The sequence below is a fragment of the Polypterus senegalus genome, chromosome 18 (assembly GCF_016835505.1).
Source record: "Polypterus senegalus isolate Bchr_013 chromosome 18, ASM1683550v1, whole genome shotgun sequence".
NCBI lineage: Eukaryota > Metazoa > Chordata > Cladistia > Polypteriformes > Polypteridae > Polypterus > Polypterus senegalus.
In genome coordinates this window covers 39,492,446-39,511,996 of record NC_053171.1, presented here as the reverse complement: position 1 = coordinate 39,511,996, position 19,551 = coordinate 39,492,446, and the positions used below count along the sequence as shown (strand labels likewise).

General features: G+C 36.6%; 2 protein-coding genes across 3 annotated transcripts in view; one reads left to right on the top strand and one right to left on the bottom strand.

Moving 5' to 3' along the window:
• Positions 1–1,508, bottom strand: part of arel1 (apoptosis resistant E3 ubiquitin protein ligase 1) — a 58,540-nt gene extending 57,032 nt beyond the window's left edge. Inside the window, exon 1 of one of the 2 annotated variants that reach the window (XM_039742227.1) lies at positions 1,334–1,508. The gene's annotated coding sequence lies outside the window, so the exon portion shown is untranslated. The remainder of the gene's footprint in view (positions 1–1,333) is intronic. The other variant, XM_039742226.1, reaches the window with a different exon arrangement.
• Positions 1,509–1,569: 61 nt separating this feature from the next.
• Positions 1,570–19,551, top strand: fcf1 (FCF1 rRNA-processing protein). The gene is made up of 8 exons (XM_039742228.1): positions 1,570–1,671; positions 2,959–3,026; positions 4,268–4,339; positions 4,664–4,812; positions 7,439–7,511; positions 10,774–10,861; positions 18,160–18,254; positions 18,618–19,551. Exons 1-8 carry the CDS (start codon positions 1,588–1,590, stop codon positions 18,664–18,666), a joined length of 678 nt encoding a protein of 225 aa, XP_039598162.1. The 5' UTR covers positions 1,570–1,587; the 3' UTR covers positions 18,667–19,551.

Sequence of the window (19,551 nt, the reverse complement as noted above, 5' to 3'; positions counted from 1 at the left end):
TTTAAAAATTTTTAATAGGAATGCATGCAGCTGAAATAGAGGAGTAAAAGAAAATTTCTACTTTACTTTTAATTTTATGCAGCACGTGGAGTTGAAAATTATCTTTCTTGTATTTTACAGAGCAATTAGCAGATGTCAAAAATGTATACTGTTCAGGATATCTTTCAGTATTACACAATAAGGCAGTTTTGTGAAATTCAGTTCATAGATTAATAATTCACAGAGCCATACAAAGTTGTATTTCTGAAGAATACAATGGTCTCTATCTTCATCAAACATTAATGTAAGCAATAAAAAAGGTAATGATTATTCCCACACTTAAAAATGAAGGTTAGAAAAACAGTGTTTGGGTGGCATAACCTTCTTGAGACAGGTGTCATGTAAGTAATATTTTCATTGATGTAGCAATCTGCATGAAAAAGCTCCTTCGTTCAAACTGCTAAAGACGTCTTACTATCATTAACAAATAATAATGAAACATGATATAAACATAATCAGGAATTCAATAATTAGCAAAGGAAATGTAATTTCGGAACTGGCACTTGTATGAAGGGAGGGACTCAGTTTACATACTGCATGATACGGCACGAAATATATTACAAATCATAAGTGGACTTGAATTTGTGCTTCTGGAATGGTTGCGGAATGCAGCAACATTTAAGAAGCCAATTGCCTTTCCTCCACCCTAACTGAAAACTGTACGAAAATGAGATGTGAATAATAAAAACAGAACATGAAAGCAATTTGGTTTTACAAAGGACGGAAAAAAAACAAGTACAATTTTACAAAGGGGATAATCAAATGAGAATGGAATGACACGTCCACGGTTTTGATCTACTGAAACATATTCAACCCTCGACAATACCATTTATTTTTTTTATAAAGCTGTACCGATGTTGCATTTAGAATGCTGATTGAAAAACCTAAAAGCTTCCTTTCTGAAATGACTAGTACAGCAAGGGAACGAACAAGTTTAGCCTGAATGACCTTCTCTCTCATTGGCTTTATTGTGTATAACGATGCAGGAATGCCTACTGTGAAGATGCAGTGTTAAAATACTGTACTTTCACCTTAAGTCAACGCACATTCCTTCACCATAAGGATAAAGATGTACACTTTTACAACAGTTCCAGCCTTGATAGTTAATATTATTGCAGAAATGAACTGGGTCATTTGGACAAAGCGACAATACAAATAAAGGAACTAGAAAGATCGTAGTGCCTTGGGAGCAAAGGGCGAGTGTCATTTACTGCAAGTTATCGCTCGCGTTGTTATCTATGACATGACCCTTATGAGTCAATCAAAAAGCCACCGGTAACGAGATGACACCTACCTCCGTGTAAATTTGTCTTCCTCGTCCTTCATATGTGTCCATATATATTCCACCAATTTTGTTTTTAGAAACTTCGTCTTCTCTTAGTACACAAGATTCCGTCCATACGAACCGGTTCCACCTGAGTTCTGTTTACCTGTACACAAGCGGAAGAGACGCAGTGCACGTCTAGACGCAAAAGGTGTGATTGGGGCGGAGCCGGGCAAAACGTACAAAGACGTAGTGGGAGGGCACACCTGCTTGCGTCTTTTTGCATGCGTCGGTTTTTCGGTGACGTAAAACTCGGGAGACAGTGTTCTGTACATGTTAGATGCGTGGGGTTTTTCTTTCTAAATATGGTAAGCGATCTCTGCTTTAAGTTTTTGTTTAGGGAAAGCATTTGTCATACCTGATAGCTGTTAATGTTCTTGCAATGTAGCGTGCTACTGATACAATTTTGTGCGATCGACAAAGTGTCTTCGACTTACTACGCATTTTAGTCCTCGTGTTCATTAACTCGCTACGAAGGCAAAAAAAAAGAATATAAGACAGTATGATTTAGTGTTAAACTAATCAAAACAGGTACAGTTGTTCGATTTAAGCTTTTGAGTCTACAGATGATATTCAGACTCTCGCAGAACTAAAATAGCGCAGTGGCAAGTTTTTTAGTCGTTCATACTGTTCACACTCCTTATTTGCGTTCGCATTATAATGTGATTCTGATCTTTCTTTTACTTGCTGCATTGCAAAGTACATACAGCAGTATCACATTTACTCGTCATGTTCAATAAAGTAAATACTGATATTTCATTTACACCAAATAACAGCTTTTGTCTAATTCGTGGTAGAGACGTGTGTGTACGATATAACCATATTTGCATCGTTTTCATAGCTAGTAGGGCCATCATATAAACGTGAAAAAGTGCTTTTTGAAAAATTCACTGGCATGTGTGATATTCTAGGGAAAACTAGAGAGAACATGCGTATAGTGAATGTCCACATGAAGCTAATAAGTTTCAAACTTTGAACACAAGATACACCAATGTGTCATCTTAAAAAAATAGTATAGAAACTGAAAACCATTATCAAAAGCATTAAATACTTTGACATCGATCTGCATATGGGATCTCTTATTTAGTCCAACAAAATTACGTGTGGTCACTTTGCTGCTGCATGTTATGACATTTTTATCCTTTATTTAACATGAAAAGCATTCATTTTTAAGCATGTAGTGAAATAGATTATTGATACTTGCTATTTGATGTTGTTATTGTCCTTCCACTTCATTAGAAATAATTGCCTACTTTTCTGAGTTCAGTCTGGGTAAACTGCCGATTTTAGGTATTTATCAATAATCCAATATTTACTTTATACAGCTATCACAATGTTCTTTATGAAGCAAGATGTAATTAAACGAAACAGAACATTTTTAAAGTAAAACTTACAGTAGCAAATAAATTGAGAAACTATGGAGCCATTCTTGACATTATCCCAATTTTTAACTGAATAAACAAGGTTGACAATAGGCAAGAATTAGATTAACCATGGTTAAGACAAAATTCCTTTGTATGATATGGAATTTCTCAAAAAGATAAAAGAAATATTAGCTAATATAACCAGTATGTCCTTCATGGCTTATTTTTAAGGGAAAACAGAAGCAAGCAAAAAAATATGCAAAAATGAAGCGAATGATAAGTCTAAAGGATCAGAGAATGTAAGTCTGTGTGTCTTATTTCCTAATCTGCTTGTGTCTGTCTAGTTAAATTCTTTCACATGCTTTATTTTATCTTATTAGTTTTAAAGAATACCTTTACAATTGTTAGAAAAAATGTAGATAGCCTTCACATCATGAATCATTTATGTAAGTAAGCCAATAGAGGTGCAGTAGTAAGCATCACACTTAGAGAAACAAGAGAATGCTTTGCTCCTGTAAGAAGTGTTTTTTAACACCATATTAGTTTAGGGTAGTGTTAAGACTGGAGAAAAGTAAATGTGGTCTGCAACAGCCGATCATATTATTTTTTTCTTCCCTTGAAGGGGTGCCATGTCAAAATAGCTCTGGTTTATTTATATATATATATATATATATATATATATATATATATATATATATATATATATATATATATATTTTTTTTTTTTTTACGTTTTAGTTAAGGGTAGTGGTCTCCATTGCTTCCCCAGTCTTTTATCATCCACCCGTTACTATGGTTAGATTTTAAGTCCATCAGAAAGAAAGAAGATTGATAACTAAAAATTATCAGAGAATTGGGCTACATACAGTATCAGCAATTGTTCATATTTTGCACAGTTGATTGTTTTGTTCTGTCCCTTGAAGATGTAATACGTTTGGATAAGTGACAGTTTTTAATTCCATTACTTTTTGCCCTATGTTGCTGTATTTCTAAACCTTTTCTAAAAAGTTTCTTGCTAATTTGTAGTTGCGCTGATACCTTAGTTATGAAAAGAGGTGCAGTGCAGTGTTTTGCTGGTGCTTTGGCAGATTTTGACATCTGCTTCCACCACTTCAAAAATGCAAGACTGCATTTGTTTTTACATCTGTGCCATGTAATACTTTTTAGACTGACTGTCACTTACCTCATCATTTGGGATTTCTTATTTGTTAGTCATGTCCCAACTAATTAGATCAATGAGCCGAGTCACTCCTTGTATTTTTGAGATCTTAGAAGAAACATATATTACCTTAGTCACTTTCTCCTTAGCACAGCATATAACACCTCCATACCAAGTCTTTCTCTTAAGCTGACATTCATCTTTCACTTACTCTCCGACACTTTACACATCCATCTGATCATTCTAATCTGCGACTGCCAAGAGGGACAGTGACCTTATTCAAAGCCCATGCCTGAGGAGTAAACGGGTTGAAAATAATTGCTGTTTAAATTTGTTAAAATTTTAAAAATGTTTATTTTTTTTTATTTATTTTGCTCTTAGAAAAGAGCAGGATAGAGCAAAATCTCAACCAAAAAAGAAAGAAGATCCGTCTGCAATTAAGGAACAAGAAGTGTAAGTTGTAGTCATTTTTAAAATGAACGAAGACTACATATTAAAACGGTAATATAATTAGTACCGAAACTGAAAGCATGTCTGATATTTTTGAAGATTTAGTAATTTAATCTTTTTGCCAATTGTAATGAACAATTAAACTAAAATAACTCTTCCTGGCATTAATTCTAATAAACCCAAATACATGTAAACATAATTTAAGACTGAATTTGTTTTGTAAATAGTGAAAAAAGTATAATAATCAGAAATTTGAATGTTTTTATTTTATGATAAGCATTCCCAAAATGCATTTTGATGTGTGTTATTTTGTATTTTATTTTCTAGACCCAAGTACCCTTCCTGCCTTTTCTTTCAATATAATACGCAGCTTGGTCCTCCATACTATATCTTGGTTGACACAAACTTTATTAACTTTTCAATTAAAGCAAAATTGGATATTGTGCAATCTATGATGGACTGTCTCTATGCCAAATGTAAGTCCAAATATTTTTTCGATAGTAATCATTCTTTTCAGGCAATAGTATTGTGCTTTTTCTTTGTTTTTTCCTGCTGCTACTGTATTTATTCAACTGTTCAATTAAGATTCTACTTCAGATATATTCTAAGTCACAGTCAAGTGTAAGTATATGTAAGTGGTTGAACAAGAAAACTGGTGGAAAAGTGCAACATAATAAATTTTTATGTTGGCTATAGTAACGGGACAGGAAGACAACAAATCTGTCAGGCAAAGGAATATTTAAGGGTCATCATAAATTAGTGTGATAAGCATAAGCAATATCATTTAACTCAGTCTTGAGAAACCAAGAAAGATATGGTGTAATCTTATATTTTCATGCTTCATTCTGATTGTCTCTTGAATGAAATGTAGATAGTTACTGTGCTATTGTGAAAACATTTTTAAGTATTGGATACACACTACTGTTTATTTAAATAGAAGGAGCAAAAATACTTTAAATGGTGAAAACTGCATCCATCATTACTAAGGAAAAGTGTAGACTCTAACTGAACTAAACATTAGATTATGCCTGTAAGTGAAATCCAAATATTAGCCGGTTTTTAAACATTTTGTAAGACCACTGGTCTGTTTCTCATCTTTTCACTTTTAATCATACTACATACTACATTTTTCTCCACAAAATTATCATAATGAACAAACACCAATTTGAAAGACATTTTTTGTCAGGTTTTCACACTAGCATTATTTTATGAGAAGCACAATTGAACAGAGCAAATGCAGTCATAGCCTTGGGGTTCATCTGCATTGGTGTTCTGGAAGAAACACAAGTTTACCATGATTTGTTCTAATTGGATGTAGGAGTAGGCTAACCATAAATATAATTAATCCAGAGAATCCATCAAGATCACAAAGCAGCTGCTTATTGTTCTATCTATCTATTAAGAGACTGGCTTTAGAAAAACCTGTAGCTCTTCAGTAGTGAGTTTTTATTTCTAAAGGATTATAGAAAAAATAAGAATCTAAAACCTTGACAATATAAAGTGCTATTAGATATTTCATATGAAGTCATGGATTTTAGATGGTTTGAAAAGCAGTTGTGTAAAACTCTTGAAGTTCTTTACTAAGACAGAATTAATGCTAGATATATGTATATATGACTGAAAAAATATATTGAAAGCATGAAACAACTGAATGGCCTTTTGCATTTTCAAGATCTTATCTCACTTTTTTAAAAACTGTATGTTACTGACAATTGAGTAACACTGCGATTTTTTTTTTTTTCTTTTCTTAATGCGCTTGCTGTTCATTTTCACTTTTCAAAAATCTTGATAAAACTCCTAAATTATTTTGAACCAATTTTTTTCTTTAGTTAAATTTGTGAAAATTAGCTAACTAACCTTAAATGTCATAAAGCTGTGATACCAGTGCTTGAGTAACAAAGGCATTTAATCCACCTGATTGGTGTCAGTATCTGAAACAAGTGAAGTACAAGGCACTTGATGCAAATAACCACTAGCTTGCTAATAAATAAGAATTTCCAATCACAATTTTAATAAACATGTCATTTGAAATCAAATTTAGAGGTAAATGTAATGAAAAGAGATTAACACCTGAACTTTCACACACCACTCATGATTTTCAGTTTATTGACTATGAATAATATATTTTCATGGCATTCTTTTTAAAGTAGTAGTTATGCCATTATATGAAGCTTTATAATGTTAGTGAGTGAAAATGTTTTATCAGCTTTGTTATACCTTAGATCAGGGGTGTCCAACTCCAATCCTGGAGGGCCACAGTGGTTGCAGGTTTTCATTCTAACCCTTTTCCTAATCAGCAAGCAGTTTTCTCTGCTAATTAACTTCTTTTTCCTTCATTTTAATAGCTCTGTTTTTAAGGATTGAGTTCTTTGAATGTATTTGTTTTTTCATTAAATGGCAGCCAAACAGAAATGAGATGTGAAACGAGTCAACAGATGACCAGCTAAATGTCAAACTCCAGCCAATTTCACTCCAACCAGTTTCTTAATGAGAAGCCAATTCTTGCTGTTAATTAAAGCCGTTATTGAATATAAGGACTAGTTGCTGCTCTCATTCTGTTGATTTTCTGTTTTTTTCTAAGAACACCATCAAGATGTTTTAGTGACCTGAGCAGATCAACATGACCAAGACCTTTACCTTTCTTTATTTTCAGGTTAGCTGGTCATGTGGCGGCTTGTTTTGTGTCTCATTATTGTTTGGCTGCTCATTAAGGAAAAATAAACCACTAAGTGGTCTGAGTCACTTCAATTAAAACTAAGGCAAAATAAGTTAATCAGCAGCAAAAACAGCTCACTAATTAAGAAGATGGTTAGAATGATAACCTGTAGCCTACTGCGGCCCACCAGGACCGGAGTTGGACACCCCTGCCTTAGATGTAAATGTGCAAATAATTTACATTTTTGTGGTTTTATAAACCAATTTAGTTGCACTTAAGAAATCTAAATGTTAAAATAAGTTGTGAGGATAATTTAAGAATAATCATAACATGTTTTGTATTTGTTGGTGCATTACAGTTTTAACAGTGCAAGTTTTATGTTATTAAGGTTGGGTTTAATTTAAGTAATAGCTTTCTAATCATTCTTTTCTCTTGTTCATAATTAGGTGTGCCATGTATTACAGACTGTGTAATGGGTGAAATTGAGAAGCTGGGTCAGAAATTCAGAGTAGCACTGAGGTATGGTTAACATACATGAATTTCTTGCCGACTCTTGAGGATGCTAAAAGAAGTGTACTGTATATACATGCTAAGCATTCAAAACAAAAACAATTTATTTATAAGTTTAGATATAATGTCATTGTACATACATAATGCAGAACTTGTTCATATGTGGGGCCAGTCATTGTACAAACAGAAATGTTACTAACAATAGATTGTTTCTAGAGCTTTTAGTGTGTATAATTTTATTAGCCTGCTCACTTGTAGATTTCTGATCCTAACTCTGCATAGTGCTGCATTATGCTTGTGTCTGTGATCGAAGGTGGATGAAACATCTACTGTAACTTATGTATCTAAAGTATTTTACATCCTTTAACTATTAAAGTAAAAAATGTACTCTTTATTATATTTAACACATTTGATATTCTGCAAATATCGTAATAATGGCCACAGGATGTCACTGTTCTACAGTATTTTAGTATTTAAGGATAGGGACCTTGGTATGAAAGTGTGAGTACAGATGCTGTAAATACATTTTCATACCCACTTAATCCAATTTATGCTTAAGAGGAAACAAAGCCAACAACACCGAAAAAGGCTCCACTTCATTGCACAGCACACACACACATAATCATTCCCTCACTTACAGTTAACCTCGCCTACACGTGTGGATTTGGGAGGAAACGCACTCGAGCATATGGAATATATATAATATACTGTATACAGTATATATAAAATTTTGCTTAAAAAGTAAAGGAACACTTTTTAATCAGAGTATAGTATCAAGTCAATGAAAATTCTGGGATATTGATCTGGTCAGTTAAGTAGCGGAGGGGGTAGTTAATCAGTTTCAGCTGCTTTGGTGTTAATGAAATTAACAACAGGTGCACTAGAGGGGCAACAATGAGGCGACCCACAAAACACAAATGGTTTAACAGGTGGAGGCCACAGGCATTCATCCCTCTTCATCTTTTCAGACTGTGTTTTCACTAGTTTTGCATTTGGCTACGGTCAGTGTCACTACTGGTAGCATGAGGCGATTCCTGGACCCTACAGAGATTGCACAGGTAGTCCAGCTTCTCCAGGACGGCACATCAATATGTGCTATTGCCAGAAGATTTGCAATGTCTCCCAACACAGTCTGAAGGGCATGGAGGAGATTCCAGGAGACGGGCAGCTACTCTAGGAGAGTGGGACAGGGCTGTAGAATGTCCTTAACCCATCAGCAGGACCAGTATCTTCTCCTTTGGGCAAGGAGGAACAGGATGAGCACTGCCAGAGCCCTACAAAATTATCTCCAGCAGGACATTGCTGTGAATGACTCTGACCAAACAGTCAAACAGACTCCATGAGGGTGGACTGAGGGTCTGGCTTCCTCTAGTGGGGCCTATGCTCACTGCCCGGTATCGTGGAGTTCGATTGGCATTTGCCATAGAATACCAGAATTCGCAGATCCACCACTGGCGCCCTGTGTTTTTCACAGATGAGAGAGCAGGTTCACCTTGAGCACATATGATAGATGTGAAAGGGTCTGGAGAAGCCATGGAGAATGTTATGCTGCCTGTAACATCGTTCAGCATGAGCAGTTTGGTGGTGGGGTCAGTGATGGTCTGGGGAGGCATATTCATGGAGGGATGCACAGACCTCTACAAGCTAAACCATGGCACCTTGATTGCCATTAGGTATCGGGATGAAATCTTTGGACCTATTTTTAGACCCTGTGCTGTTGCAGTGGCCCCTGGGTTCCACCTGGTGCACGACAATGACCAGCCTCATGTGGCAAGAGAATGCAGGCAGCTCCTGGAGGATGAAGGAATTGATACCATTGACTAGCCTCCACCCTCGCCTGACATTATGTTTCGGTCCATGTGACGCCACCAGGTTGCACCTCAGACTGTCCAGGAGCTCAGTGATGCCCTGGTCCAGATCTGGCAGGAGATCCCCCAGGACATCATCTGTTGTCTGATTAGGAGCATGCCCCGACGTTGTTAGGCATGCATACAAGCACGTGGGGGCCATACAAACTTCTAAGTACATTTCTGAGTTGCTGCAATGAAATTTGCGCAAAATGGACCACCCTGCTGCATCATTTTTTCACTTTGATTTTAAGAGTGTCTTCAGCCCTCTGCAGGTTATTAATGTTCATTTCCATCAAATGATGTGGCAGCCTTTCGTTCCTAACACATTACCCAGACCATGTCAGTGTAGATATCCAGGATGATTTTTTTTTTCCATTGAGACCTGATGTCATTTCAAAGTGTTCCTTTAATTTTTTTGAGCAGTTTTTAATATGTTATGTGTGTGTGTGTGTGTGTGTGTGTATATATATATATATATATATATATATATATATACATATATATATATATAGTGTGTGTAAATAGTATGTAATGATTTAAAACTAGCTGTGTAAGCCCCTTCTGTAAAATGCCCGGGCTCCTATAAACTATTGAAATCATCAGGGGAAAAAAATGAAATGCAGAGAAGGCAGTTTCATTTTGCCGATGTCCTCGCCTCGCCTTAGAATAAGCGAGTTTGTCTTTCATTGGCGGTTTTACTTTGGAGAAAGAGTCGCTTTCTTTCAGCTTCATACTGTAGTCTCCTACTTCTTTATTCTTACGACTCATTAACTCGGGGGACGCCTTGCCGGCTTTTTGAGCTTCATGCTGTAGCCTCGCACTTCAGGCCAGACAGACAGACAGACACACATGCTTCTACACGTAGACGTTTATATATAAGACTAGCCGTCCCCTGGGGCTTTGCCTGGGGGGCAGCTAGAACAGGACAGCAAGGAGGACCCTGCCTGGCTCCCTACTCCTGACGTCATGCTTCCCCCACCCCTCAGCCTGCAGTCTCTGTCTTGGATTAGCAAGAATATATCACTCCTGCAATTGAACTATGAAACTTAGCACGATGAGAGGGGGTCACAAAATCAACTGGAATTTTCAAGCAAATTATAGAAAAAAAACAGATCTAAATCTGTCAAGTAGTTCTCTCATGAAAAGCATACAGACAGATGTTGGATTTTTTATATATAGAAAGACACAGACTGGTTCAGCATAATTTTCTTCCCAGAACGTGCAATGATTTCATATATTGTATGTGAATATAGAATTTTAATCTTTATAAAGTCAGTGATGTTTGCTTTAGACATTTGTCATCTTATTATTCACTTTGGCAGTGTATACATTTTTTTTTATTAATGCCCTGCTTATCTCCTCACTCATGCAGAGATTTTTAAAATTTGGTTTTCTGTTTGTTTGTTTTTTTTATTCAACAGAATTGCCAAAGATCCACGCTTTGAAAGATTACCTTGTACACACAAGGGCATATATGCAGATGATTGCTTAGTCCAAAGAGTCACACAGGTAAACTGCATGAGAATGGGATGAATGGAAGCATCATTTTTGATATTCAAATGTTTATATGTAACAACATATAATGCCTGAATGTTTGTTTTGAAGTTACAGATCGTCTCAAGTCAGTGGTTTCAAATGGTGCTTTGAACATCCATTAGGACCTGATGCCATGCAGAAAAGTGGCAGTGGGTTCTGTTTAGCAGATAAAACTTTTCTGTGTTTATAGTTCAAATTTGTTAAATTTATTTAATGGCATTAGTCTCAATCCATTAACAGAACTATCACAATATAAGTAGTGTAGCAGTGTGGCAGCTCGGTTCTATCCCTTAACAAATACACGTAGCTTATGGTAGTGTCTATGCAAAATGTCAGGAGATTTCTGTTGAATCAGAACCTAACCTAGATCATGTATGTTCAGTCCTGATCCTGGAGAGCTGTAGTGGCTGCAGGCTTTAAAAAAAAAAAAAAAGACTGGAACCTATCCTAGCAATACTAGGAGAAAGGCAAGGAAAACACTGTTCCAGTTTATCATGGGGCCCACTCACGTACACATCCACTTTCAAATGCGGATAGTTTAGAGTTGCAAATAAACCTAACATGGACATCTTTAGACATGTGGGAGGAAAACCCAGACAGATAAGAGTCTTTTGTACCAAGCTTGTTTTTTGGAACATACCATTTAGTTAACATTTTTTCATATTTTACTTTTTTCGGGAATTTTTACAAAATTTTATTAAATGGAGCTACTTCGTAATAAATACTGTACACATACACAGACTAGTAGGGGTTTAGCTGATTTCAGGTGTTCTCTCCTGCATTATTTGTAGAACAAGAACAAAACTCATTATTGACAAGTTAGGTAAAGTAAAATAATCCCAAAAAGAGAGAACATTAAGAGACTCCTTTACAGCTGAAATCATAGCAGCAATATGCACCATTCTAAATGTTATTAAAAGTCATATTTTTTGAGACCACGGAAAGTTTGTGAAAACCATGTGAATAAACAAAATTTTCTCTAAGATTAATGTTAAATTAATCTTGCACTACTGCAGCCTTTAGCAAGAGATTGCCCACTGTTGCCTTAGACATCTATAGCCAGTTTATTTGTAGTCATGAAAATTCCCTCTGCTGCTTGCAAAAATAAATCATTGGTTTTCATATTGTTGTAAACTGTATTAAAAAAAAAAAATTCTCCCTGGAGGTTTTCAGTCTGTGAACAGTACCCTTTTGAATACTTTAGCATTTGGAGTTTTCCATTTCCTTCTCACCACTAGAAAACTATCCAAAAACAAAAACCAAAAACTTAAAAGTAATTTGCTTTAAACAGTGGACCCTTTCAACAACACATGTGGATATATTTACAGATATAATAAGTCTACATACCCCTGCTAAAATTGCTGATTTTGTGTAATAAAAAAATGAAAACAAGATAAATTCTGTCGGAACTTACTCCGCCTTTATTGAAAAATAGCAGTCTACAGGTGCCGGTCATAAAATTAGAATATCATGACGAAGTTGATTTATTTCAGTAATTCCATTCAAAAAGTGAAACATATATTCGATTCATTCATTACACACAGACTGATGTATTTCAAATGTTTTTCTTTTAATTTTGGTGATTATAACTGACAACTAATTAAAGTCCCAAATTCATTATCTTGGGAAAATTTGAATATTGTGAAAAGGTTCAATATTGAAGATACCTGGTGCCACACTTTTATCAGCTAATTAACTCAAAACACCTGCAAAAGCCTTTAAATGGTCTCTCAGTCTAGTTCTGTAGGCTACACAATCATGGGGAAGACTGCTGACTTGACAGCTGTCCAAAAGACGACCATTGACACCTTGCACGAGGAGGGCAAGACACAAAAGGTCATTGCTAAAGAGGCTGGCTGTTCACAGAGCTCTGTGTCCAAGCACATTAAAAGAGAGGCGAAGGGAAGGACAAGATGTGGTAGAAAAAAGTGTACAAGTAATAGGGATAACCGCACCCTGGAGAGGATTGTGAAACAAAACCCATTCAAAACTGTGGGGGAGATTCACAAAGAGTGGAGTGCAGCTGGAGTCAGTGCTTCAAGAACCACCACGCACAGACATGGGTTTCAGCTGTCGCATTCCTTGTGTCAAGCCACTCTTGAACAAGAGACAGCGTCAGAAGCGTCTCGCCTGGGCTAAAGACAAAACTGCTGCTGAGTGGTCCAAACTTATGTTCTCTGATGAAAGTAAATTTTGCATTTCCTTTGGAAATCAAGGTCCCAGAGTCTGGAGGAAGAGAGGAGAGGCACAGAATTCATGTTGCTTGAGGTCCAGTGTAAAGTTTCCACTGTCAGTGATGGTTTGGAGTGCCATGTCATCTGCTGGTGTTGGTCCATTGTGTTTTCTGAGGTCCAAGGGCAATGCAGCTGTCTACCTCCATTGTGTTTTCTGAGGTCCAAGGGCAATGCAGCTGTCTACCAGGAAGTTTTAGAGCACTTCATGCTTCCTGCTGATGAGGAACTTGCAGATTTCATTTTCCTACAGGACCTGGCACCTGCACACAGTGCCAAAGCTACCAGTACCTGGTTTAAGGACCATGGTATCCCTGTTCTTGATTGGCCAGCAAACTCGCCTGACCTTATAGATTTTCTATGGGGTATTGTGAAGAGGAAGATGCAATATGCCAGACCCAACAATTCAGAAGAGCTGAAGGCCACTTTCAGTAAACATGGGTTCTCATAACACCTGAGCAGTGCCACAGACTGATCGACTCCATGCCACGCCGCATTGCTGCAGTAATCCAGGCCAAAGGAGCCCCAACTAAATATTGAGTGCTGTACATGCTCATACTTTTCATGTTTGTACCTTTTCAGTTGGCCAACATTTCTAAAAATCCTTTTTTTTGCATTGGTCTTAATTGATATTCTAATTTTCCGAGATACTGAATTTGGGACTTTCATTAGTTGTCAGTTATAATCATCAAAATTAAGAGAAATAAACATTGAAATACACCAGTCTGTGTGTAATGAATGAATCTAATATACAAGTTTCACGTTTTGAATGTACTTACTGAAATAAATCAACTTTGTCATGATATTCTAATTTTATGACCGGCACCTGTGTGCAAAGAAGGTGTAAACAAATCAGAAACTGTTTAGCGAAAAAGGAGGAAAAATCCTACAAAAACCTGCGCACCCTCTAAGCTAATACTCAATTGAAGCACCTTTTGATTTTATTATAGCACTCAGTCTGTTTTAGTAAGAGTCTTATCAGTTTGGCACATCTGGACTTAGCAATTTTGCCAACTTGCAAAAAAAGTCCATATCTGTCAGATTACAAGGACATCTTCTGTGCATAGCTCTTTTCAGGTCACCCCAGAAATTCTTAGTTATGTTAAGGTCTAGGCTCTGGTTGGGCCGTTCCAGGCCATTGCTCCTCCTTTTGAAGCCATCGCTTTATTGATTTTGATGTATACTTTGGGTTGTTGTCATGCTGAAAGGTGATGATCCTCTTCATCTTATTAGCAGATGCTTGAAGGTTTTTGTGCCAGAATAGACTGGTACTTGGAGCTATTCATGATTCCATTTACCTAGTCTAAAGCCCTAGTTCCAGCTGAAGAAAAGCAGCCCCAAAGCTTGATGCTGCCTCCTCCATGCTTTACTGTGAATATGGTGTTCTTTTGATGATGTACTGTGCTATTTTTGTGCCAAACATACCTTTTGGAATTATGGCCAAATAGTTCAACCTTGGTCTAATTAGCCATAATACATTTTTCCAAATGGTTGTGGGAGACTGGATATAGTTATTTGGTAAGTTTAACTGGGCTTGGAAGTTTTTCTTTGGGAGAAGTGGCTTTTGTCTTTCTCGAATACCGCACAACTTAGACATATGAAGCATACAAGTGATTGTTGTCATGTGTAGGAAACAACCAGTACTTGCCAGGGAATCCTGTAGCTTCTTTAACTCCTTGAGGGCTGAATTTTTTTTTCAAAAAACAGTTTTCTGAAAAGCAGACAAAGAAATGCAGAAATCAGCATAAAATGTCTGTTGCTGTGTGCTGTGACCGTCAGTTTGTCGCAGTGCACCACAATCTGGTTTGTACATCTTGTCATTGCAAGTGGTGGTCCTCCCATACCAATGTTGACATGCATATGGCAACTACATTAACCTCATCAGCATCGTAATCAGATGGGGACTGATTAGCTGATGCTGGTACATCATATTCACTTTTGATTACTTTTCAAAATTGTAGTCCAACAAGTCAGAGTTGAATTCAGCAATAATATGCAAAACGTTGTCCGTGGAATATTTTGCTTTACGCATTCACTTCAATCTCTTGCCAGATGTCAATGTCATTTTTGCCATTGTTTCCTCCTTGCTACTCACGCAAGTGCAAGTAATCTTGGTGAAACCAATGAAGCTAACTTTCCTCCTAGCAAAGAGAGTCCAACTAAAACGTAACATTTTCAGTTGATTACCAACGTCAATCACTCCTTTTGACAAAAGTCGATATCAGGCCTGAAAGAGTTAATGTTGCAGTAGACCTCTTGGTGGCCTCCCTGACCAGTTTTTCTCTTTCTTCTCATCAGTCTTGGAGGGACATCCTGATCTTGGTAGAGTCACTGTTGAGCCATATTTTCTGCACGTGTTGATGACTGTCTTCACCATGCTGTACAAGATGTTTAATGCTTTGGATACTTTTTTTGTACCCCTGTCCTGACTGATACTTTTCAGTGACGATATTCTTTGCAGACCATGGCTTTTGGAGTATGTTGATATTGGAATAATCCTACAGGAAGAGCCAAACTTTATCTGAGCTAAATCTGAGCCATTTTAATTGATGTCGGATGTATACTAACTACTATTTAAGATGAGACTTGATTGATTCTGAATGCAGCCACATCCTTGATTATTAAAGAGTGTTCACAATAATGCAACCAGGTTTTTGCAGAATTTTTATTTCCTTTTTTCACTAAATAGTTTGATTGGTTTTCACATTCATTGTATAGATAGTAATTTTGTAATAATGGTGGAATAAGTTCTGACAGGATTTACCTTGGTTTAATTTTTTATTACACAAAATCTACAATTTTGACAGGGGTGTGTAGACTTTATATCAACTGTATCCACATTGATAATTTCCTCAAGACAAGATTGGCAGTAATGATTTAAGCTGACTTCAGCACTCACTATAGTGCATTTTTTGTCCTGAGCTGATTAGTTGCTGTATCAGAGTGTTATGTAGACAGTGTGCACATGTAATGGTTGATGAGCATAGCGGGAGACATCCAGTATTTATTTTGGCAAATAAATGCATTGGTGAGTATTTTTTAAGATGGTTGAGATGGATTGTACCTACTTTAGGTCATCAGTGATGCTACTAACTCTCTAAACCATGTAGTTCTATTTTTGCTTCATAAAATCTAGTTTTAGTTCCTTAGTTTTGCTGACATTAGGGGAGAGTTTTTTACCCTGGTACAAAAGTATCAGAATTCTCTGTAAGCCATCTCATCATTTTTTACTGATCAGGAATGTGTAGTTGGAACTTTGTCTGGTCTCTATCGCTCTTACTGGAAAAAGTACTTTCTAGCAATAAACTAAACACTGTACTTGGATTAGGAAACAATCCTCAAATATTTAGATCAAGTAACTGATTAATAAGAATGGTTTCAAAATACAGAGAAAAGAAATAATTTATTTATCCACCTAGAACTGAGTTCAATAAAACCAAGTATAGCCCCAATAATTGCTCATACAAGCAGCTATGTGTTGTAGCAGGGAGTCATACAGGTGTTTGAATGTGGAGCAGTGGATTATCCAGCAAAGCACTTTTCATCCAAAAAATCAGTAGTGCACAGAATGGTCCAAACATATTCTGTCAAAGATAGTGGAGGGGGTTGTGATATAATGTTGGTGTTCTGGAATAATCCCATTTTAAAAAATATGGCACCACTTAGGCATGATACAAAATGCCAAATGATAAGCAACAACTGTGGTGTTATGGGTCCACCGCTTGCTTAGCAAAGACCATTTAAATAAATGATCACCGCGCTCGCGGTTTCGTGAGGGGGCGTAGTGGTTGTAGCAAGCCGCTGGGCGATCTGCGGTGTGGCCGTTTCTCACCGAGTGCACAGGTGAGGAACTGCCCACATCCGTGATTGTTCCTGTGGCTAATGTGCTGCAGCTGCTATGGCCCCTCGCTGTATAAAAGAAGTGCGAGTCGGCTGAGAAGGGAGGAAAAAAAGAACAAGAAAAAGATTGATGAAAAATGAAAAGGACGGAGGTTACAGGGAGCGAGAGACAGACACACGGAGTGTGTGGTGAGCGAACGAGCGCTTGTGGGCTACTGCAAGGAAGCTGGGTGTTAGGCCGACACCCAGGCATTTGAGTTGATGTTGCTCCCGCTGAGCGACCAGGTAGCAGGAGTGACCGGGGAGGTTGGGATGAGTGCCAGACCGAAGCCAGGGATCGGGAGGTCTCCATTCTCGTGTTTGAGTGAGAAGAGGGCTGCTGCAGGGAGCATCTCGCCTGTTGCATGGGCCCGTATGGGAGAAGCAGGTGAAGCGCCAGCATAAAAGAAGACACCGGGATTTTTGTTGCTTTAAAAGACTGCTTCCACATGAAACGTTTTAAAAGGATTGTGTTTTCTATTGGTTTTAACCTCCACGTTTTTATGGATTATTTATTTAATGACTCTTTTGAAGCACTGCACTTTATAAACACTTTGTGTTTGATGGACTTTTTTAATAAAAGCACTATGCACTTTTTTTTTTTTCCCCCTTGCTCAAATGTTGTCTCACTGTTTAGCTCACTCGGTGACATTATCCATGGTGTTGGGTTCAAGGGCTTCCAAATATCAGATGGGAGCGTGGAGCCGAACCCGCATCGTCACAACAACCTCTTTGAATTATGGTACTGGCCAATTGTCCCAGATAAGCAGTGGAGACAACCAGCATCATAGGCCATGGCACGGCACATCATAACATCTGTATGTGTGTTGTTTTGAAAATGTTGTCTGGTTTTTATTTTTATCATGAACCCTAAGGGGACTTGTTAATGACAATAGCTGCCAGTTTTGATTGGTTAATGGCAGTTATCTTAACGTATGCTATACAAATTGCAACATTGCTTCTATATAGAGTGTATATGTTTATTTTATATTTCTTTGTATTTATCTAGTCAAATATGTTAATGGTGATAGACAGTAGTATAAGTTTCAAATGAGGACAAAGAATTTATTACCAGCTGCTCATTCCCAAATGAAAATAAGCTGCTTGCTGCTCTACTACATCTGTATATATGCATTCCTAAGCTTTCTTTTATTTTCATAGCACAAGTGTTACATTGTAGCCACAGTGGATAGAGACTTGAAAAGAAGAGTTCGAAAAATTCCTGGTGTCCCTATCATGTACATTTCAAACCACAGGTGAGGTTTCTCAAATGTTCAAGCATGCTTTTTTGTTATTTTTCTTTTTAATATTCCAGTGATTAAAATAATTTTAATGGAAATATTATAGTAACAAATATGTGAATGGGTTTCATACAAAAAATGGACTGAAGGAATACTGAAAAATCACATTTGTGAAGTGACAGCTGCATTTTTTTCTGAATACTGTAAAATTGCTTTATACATGAAACATTTTAGTTTTAATCATGTTCAGCTGAAATTGTGTGTGATGCAATTAAATTTAAAACTTGAAATACATCAGATGAGATTTTTTTTATTTGGTTCTAGGATTTTAAAATACTTGTTAAATTAATCTGTATTTCTGTTTTTTTCTTTATTCAGATACAATATTGAAAGGATGCCTGATGATTACGGTGCTCCCAGATTGTAAAGTACTGCACTATGACATTACTGTACATAAGGCATTTACTACCAACAGGAAAATAACTTGTTAATAAACATCTTTGAAATGAAATGCCACGCAATGGAATAAACCGTACATTTTATTTACCACAGTACTTTATGAAGTACATTCATTATAGGTTAATGTAAAAAGGAGCAAATATGTTATTGTTGGAAAAGGTGCTGTATCTTCAATGCAGATAAAGACCCATTTAAACTTCTACTTTGAAAATGAATTTATCAATAAAAATGGCTTGTATATGTTTGTATACAGTATACTATTGTGCCTTTATTTCTTTTCTCTACTAATGAGAAATGGATAGTTATTCACATTAAGTTGGGTAGAATGACTTAAATTTTACTGTACCTAACACACAGCCTGTTTTAATATAGTATTAAGAAATTAAATTCACCGTCATTCAGAGTCTGTCAATAGTTTGATAGTAAGTGTATCAAAAAATCCTGCATTAAAAAATAGATATAACTATATAATGTTGAGCCTTTTGCAATTCTGGCAGATGCAGACTTGATAACTCTAATAAATGTTTTGTTCTGTTACTGATTTTCAGTCTTGTATTTAGCCATTCCGTTCCCACATGCAGATTCTGTCATTCAATAAGTGTTTTATTGGCTATACTGTATATTATGTTGTTTTGTATACTGTGTGTGTGTGTGTATACTCAGTTTAATTAGCTGTATACATTTTGCAAACGTAAATCTCATAAGTCTAGATGGTGAACAGCATACCTTTTGCCTTATATATTGTTCAGTTCCTAAATATTTACTGTTGTACAGAAATGTGTACCTAACTGTGCATGCTGTGCAAGTGTGGATCTCTTTTCAAATAAATCCATTTTATTTTGTTTTCTACTTT

What these genes read in the sequence shown, in the direction of transcription:
- fcf1 (XM_039742228.1), top strand. Translation starts at nt 1,588, where the DNA reads ATGCGTCGGTTTTTCGGTGACGTAAAACTCGGGAGACAGTGTTCTGTA. An exon ending in AGTCTAAAGGATCAGAGAAT is followed by an intron (nt 3,027 to 4,267) that starts GTAAGTCTGTGT and finishes TTTTGCTCTTAG; the next exon opens with AAAAGAGCAGGATAGAGCAA. An exon ending in AAATTCAGAGTAGCACTGAG is followed by an intron (nt 7,512 to 10,773) that starts GTATGGTTAACA and finishes TTTATTCAACAG; the next exon opens with AATTGCCAAAGATCCACGCT.